This window comes from Miniopterus schreibersii, assembly GCF_964146895.1.
Source record: "Miniopterus schreibersii genome assembly, chromosome: 20".
Classification (NCBI taxonomy): Eukaryota; Metazoa; Chordata; class Mammalia; order Chiroptera; family Miniopteridae; genus Miniopterus; species Miniopterus schreibersii.
This window is the reverse complement of record NC_138122.1, coordinates 4,878,454-4,884,072: the sequence shown is the minus strand read 5'-3', so window position 1 is coordinate 4,884,072 and position 5,619 is coordinate 4,878,454. Positions and strand designations below refer to the sequence as shown.

Below are 5,619 nucleotides of genomic sequence, written 5' to 3'. Positions count from 1 at the left end.
CGCAATGGAACACTACGCAGCCCCTGGAAAGGGTGGAATCCTGCCATTTGTGACAACATGAAGGACCTTGAGAATATCATGCTAAGTGAAATGAGTGAGTCAGAATAAGCTAAGGACCATATGATTTCACTCATATGTGGGATATAAAACTGAAACTCGTGGACACACAGACAGCAGTGTGGTGGTTACCACAGGGAAAGGGGTGGGGGTCATGGGGGTGGAGGGGTCCTAATATACGGGGACGGAAGATGGTTTAACTTTGGGTGGCGGGCACACAATGTAATATACAGATGTTGTATGTAGAAATGTACAGTTGAAACCTATATGATCCTATTAACCAATGTCACCGCAATAAATTTAATTTTAAAAAGAATTTTTTTAAAAAAAGAAATTGAAGAAATTTCTTAAAGCTCTTAAGAAAGAGCCTAAGGCAGCTGCCTCCCCCCCCCCCCCGACGTTGCCCCCAAATGCAGGCTCTCCCAGTAGGGAAAGGCTAAACCTGGTTATCAAACCCTGCCCCAGACCACTGGCCCCCCGCCCGGCACAGCTGTCTTCTCTGCCGGCTCCTCACCTGTCAGCCCTCTCACCTGTTGCCCTCAGCAGTCCAGGGAGCTTCTGTCATGAGAATCCTGAGATGATTCATCAGTGAGGTGGCACAGACTGCAGGGCACAGAGAAGAGGGGCAAGGCGTGGCAGGGCCCACCCGAGAACACTCCCAGACCATGGCCCCAGGCGGGGTGGGGCAGGCAGCCCCCAGCTGGGCCATCACCCCATCTAGACCTGGGAACAGTCTTACAAAGAGGCGCTCAGCCCAGGGGGGCTCCGGGCTCCCCCAGACCTAGGTCTGAGCTGGAGCTAAGGGAGACCGTCCGAAGTGAGGCCAGCAGCCCACCCACCCCACCAGTCCCGTTAGAAATACAAATCAACCTGTCCCGGGGGCTTACCTTCGTCTCACCTGCTCTATCCGGCTGCGCATAACATCATCCCTCACCTCACTTGGCACTTGGAAGATGCGGGTATGGCTGCAATACACCATTCAAAGCCTGGGATTTTTCCAGTTTTTTTTTTCACTAGGCATCATGAAACTGCTAGGGTCACAGTCATGTGAATTAGTGTTGATCCCATTGCCATCAACTTTTCAGCTGGTCCTTGACCCTTCCAATACCAGGAGCTCAAAGTGTTCTTTTTACAAACAAAGTACCCCTGACCCACCCAATAATCTTGGGAAATTGCAAATGGTTCTAAGGAGTGTGGAGGAAGTAGGTTCAATGCTTTTCCTAAAATTAGACAGCAGTGCAGTGGTCTTAAAAGACATGGACTTCACCCCTCCTGAATTCCTCTCCAACTTCGTTATCAGCTCTTTATGATCAGCATTGTGCCACAGTCACCGTGGTTTAGAGATACTCCTAGAAAATTCTATCACAAAGAATCGGCAGGCACTTCATTGGGCTGTTGTTTTTATTTCACCCCGCCGGATTTGTCTCCCTCCCTCCCCATGGTCCCCTTTCCTGTCCTTCCCAACTGCATGGGCCCCTCCTCTGCTCACAGACTCTCCACTCCAGTGAAATCAGCCTGCCCACTGGCTCCCCCACCTCCGTGTCTGCTGAAACGGCCTTCCCTGATAACGCCTGGTTCTAGATATGTTCTTTGTAGCTTTTAATGTGAGACAGAATCCATACTGTCTGGGGGAGGTAGGTGTGCTCGTGAATATCACTCATGACAGGAGGAGCTGGGTCAGTGCCCACAGAGAGAAGAAAGATGAAGGGGTTCCAGAGGAAGGAGAGATTACCCCCAACAGAAGGGGTAGAGGAGAGGCCTCAGAGAAGAAGGGACCATGGGACTGGGCCTTGGAGGCCAGATCCGACTGGCTAAATTACCAAGGCTCTTGCATCTGTGGGAGGCCCACCCCCACCCGTTTAACAAGGCCCTGCCCGGTTCATGGGTCAGTCCAAGCAAATGTCCTGCAGGAAACCTTTCCTGAGTACCTGGCAGCCAGCCTAGGACTGCTGCGACCTGGGCCCCCACACTTAGCTCTCGCAGATATTCCTCAGGCCTTCTCGTTCCTTAACACTCACCCACTTTATCCATCTAGTTAACTTTCTTCCCTTGAGACTGGGGACTCTGATTATTTTTCTCTCTCTCTTCCAGAGGGCCTAGCAGACATCCAGTGGTCGGAGACACATCTACAAATAAGTGAGTCTCCACTGATGCTTCATAAAGGGATGTGTGTTCCCTGGCTGTGCACTTTCTGATGCAAATAGGTGGACTGTAGGGGAACTTACAGAGTTCATTGATTTAAAATCTCCATAGAAATCCGGAGTGGAAAAGTTATATAGAGATGACTGTGGTCCCTGCAGGGTGTCTTTAAAACTCTAACCTAGTTGTGCCACACGGCTAAGGTTTAAAAAAACAGGGGAAGGTGATGTGCGTAGCATCTACTCCAAGGAACTGCAACACTTCGAGTCCCGAGAGCAGCCGCGCCAGGCACCGACACGCCTCCCACGTGCAAGGCTGTGGTCGGACTACAGTCACCAACATTTACGATTTTACTTGTTGGAAGGTTTTCCATGCAAAAAAATCTTTCCCAGGGAGGTCTCCAATTCCCTTCCTGTTACGAAATTACTGAGGAGTTGAATCCCCATTTAAAATGCTAATGCCACTGGAAGGAGTAAACGCCTGAAAATTGGATATCCTGAAGCAAAAATAAATTTCTTGAGAAATATATCCTCTTTGATAGAAGAGGGAAAAGCTGGCAGTGAGGGAATGAAACGTAAGAAGAGCCTACAGAGATGAGAGGGCTCCTTCACAGTTTAATCCCAAGGTTCTCCTACTGGGTAAAAGAGACCCAGAGTGAGCACGCGTCCCAGAAAGGGAGTAGGGAAGCGTATGCCAAGGGGGTGAGCCAACCGGTTCCAGGCCTGCTCTCTCTGCCTGGAGCTAGCAGTTCAGCGCCAGGATGGGGAATGCCTGTGCTCCCGCAAGCGCAGCGGGGGGGCTGGCAGAGCCACCAGAGCTGGGGCACATAATTCTAGCCTGGGCGCCTGGAAACCTCCTCTCACCTCCATCGCAGATGAAGGCTTTCTTTGGCTTTTGCATTTTAAGAGCCTTTTTTTTTTTTTTTTTTTTTAGCTCTTTAAAGTGCAGCCACTTCTGAACAAATCAACTGCAAAAATAATAACAGGAGCCTGAAGTGTATTCAGAAGCACTTAGGAAATGGTGAGCAATCTCAGTTTTCCAACCCCTAAAGGCGTGTGTGTGTGTGTGTGTGTGTGTCTGTGTGTGTTTTGTTGTTGTTAATCATCACCCGAGCATATTTTTTCTGATTTTAGAGAGAGTGGAAGAGAGGGAGGGAGAGGGAGAGAGAGGGAAATAGAGAAAGAGAGAGAGAGAGGCATCGATGTGAGAGAGACACATCTTTTGGCTGCCTCCTCCAGGCGCCCAGATATCTGGGGATCAAACTGGCAACCCAGACACGTGCCCTTCTGAAGTTTATTCAGAAGCATTTAGGAAACGGTGAGCAATCCGTTTTCCATCCCGGAAATTAATTTTAAAACTTAGGAATGACCCGGGCTTTCAAGATGGCTAAAATATTCCCATAAGGTCCCAAAGTAAGGCTGCACATGTTCTCGGCCAAAGGAGCCAGGACCTCTAGAGGAGAATGGCTGTGGGTTTGTGTCAGCCAGAGGGCCTGGGGAGGGGGCCTGCGCCTCCTTTGCTTCTCCCTCCCCACAACTTGGCTCAGAGCAAATGAGGCCTGCTTTACCTCCATCTTATGAACTGGATTCTTGTCCTTTCCTCCAGGACTTCTTGACTCGGTGTTGCTAACAAATCAGACTTTGAGAGATGGTGCTTCACCTAGGGAATTCGGGTAGGGTCCACCAGGTCACTGCCCAGCAAGGACTCCATGGCTAGGGTGGAGCCCAGCCCCGAAGAGCTCCTCCCACTTGCCCAAGATCCTTTGCAGTAGGACCCCCTTTCCCTCCCCATCCCTCTCCCCCCCCCCACGATGACTGTCTCAAACTCTCAGCTACCACATCTCTGGACACATGCACATCCTGGCCGTGGACGGGAGGGCCGCTGCTGGACATCTTCTGCATTATATTCTGGGAAGCCTCTTCTTCGGTCTGAAAGGTGAGTAATTTCCCTCTCAAAGTGTCACTTGGTATCTGCCCCCAGTACTTTCTGTTTTTTCTTTCCCCTTTTCTTCCGCTCCATCACAACACACATGCCACCTACCCACACATACAAGCTCTGCACCTCACGGGTCCCGCAAGGAGCTCTCCTATTGCTACCTTCCCGTGGGATCCCAGGGAACTCACTAAGTCCTTGGCCTTACCCCAAGGTATTCCTGAGACACCCTGTAGCTGGGGCGACATACCTGAAACCCTGCTTCCAGTATCCCTGAGAAGCAGGACAGGGCTAGTGGTGATTCCAACACATCTCTTACAAAGACCCAAGCCCCAGCATCCTCTAGGACATCTGGTGTGTTAGACACAGCTCTGGTCCGTATTTGCCAAGAAACTTGGGTTTCCCATTCTAGGGAGAGGGAGGCCTGGACTTCCTGCACCCACTGAAGCCAGCGCTCTAGAATTCTGGGTACCCTGAATCATAAAGGGGTTTTACTCACTTTTTTCAACCAGTGCTGTACTACAGACACAGCCTCGCTTTCCACAACTTCAACGTCCTGCAACAAATGGATATGCTGATGCTCTCGAAATACCTAGAGACCTGGCCCCCCTCCTCCATCTTTACTCAGTTATACATTGTAAGGTCTTCCCTCTAGAAGTGCAGCAGGGGGCTCAGAAGGGAGAAGATAAATGAGAAGATAAATTCTGCATGGCTACCACTAACTTCACTTACCGAACTGGTTTTTGGTGGGAAGGGGAACCCTGCATTTTGCCGGGAGAGAATGTACACAATCCATGTTGTAATTATCATCTTCAGGCTTATGCTAGGCCTTCTTCTTGGCTCCCTCCTTCCATTGAAGCGGCCTAAGAACTCCTCTGGGGCAAGGAGGTCATTGAAGGGAGGTGCCCACCTGATTGGCTGCCCAATGATGATGTGACAATGACCTCCTTTATTCTCCAGGGTGAGAGTGGAGATGGAAAAGAGAGGTCAGAAAGTAATCTGCTTTAGCGATGCCATAGCTCAGAGATGGGGAGATGGGGGAGGGGAAGTAAGGATAAGATACAGCCAACAAAACCCTGAGAAATACACAAGCGGGAAGTTACCACATAATGACAATGCTGAAGCAGAAAGAGATTTTTATGAATCAAAAAGAATAAATTTGTAACATAATGACATGGCCCCCTAGATACTCATTCAAACAATGCCACGGGCATTTTTTATTCTTATTCTTATATATAGGGGAGAAAAGAGAGTCCAAACAATAAGAGGCATAGTGTAGAAAGTGAAAATACCATTTCTTGTAAAAGATATTCCCTGATTATTTCAAGTCACCCATGGATGGTGGACTGACTAGGTGGCAGGACAGTAAAGTGGAAATGAAAAGGGGATTGTGTTGTGACTTCAGATTGTTTTGGGGAGAAATTGAAAGGGGGCTCAGATAGCTGCTATTCCCATCAACACCGTCACCAGGAAACTGAAGGAAGTTTAGAA

At 49.4% G+C, this 5,619-nt stretch overlaps 1 protein-coding gene across 1 annotated transcript; it reads right to left on the bottom strand.

Annotated features, from left to right (window-relative positions):
• Window positions 1–596: 596 nt before the first annotated feature.
• SPATA19 (spermatogenesis associated 19) lies at window positions 597–4,938 on the bottom strand (the record flags this gene model as incomplete). The annotated part of the gene is made up of 6 exons (XM_081122759.1): window positions 597–660; window positions 945–1,022; window positions 3,764–3,855; window positions 4,032–4,124; window positions 4,628–4,684; window positions 4,861–4,938. 6 exons carry the CDS (start codon window positions 4,936–4,938, stop codon window positions 597–599), a joined length of 462 nt encoding a protein of 153 aa, XP_080978885.1.
• Between the last annotated feature and the right edge of the window lie 681 nt (window positions 4,939–5,619).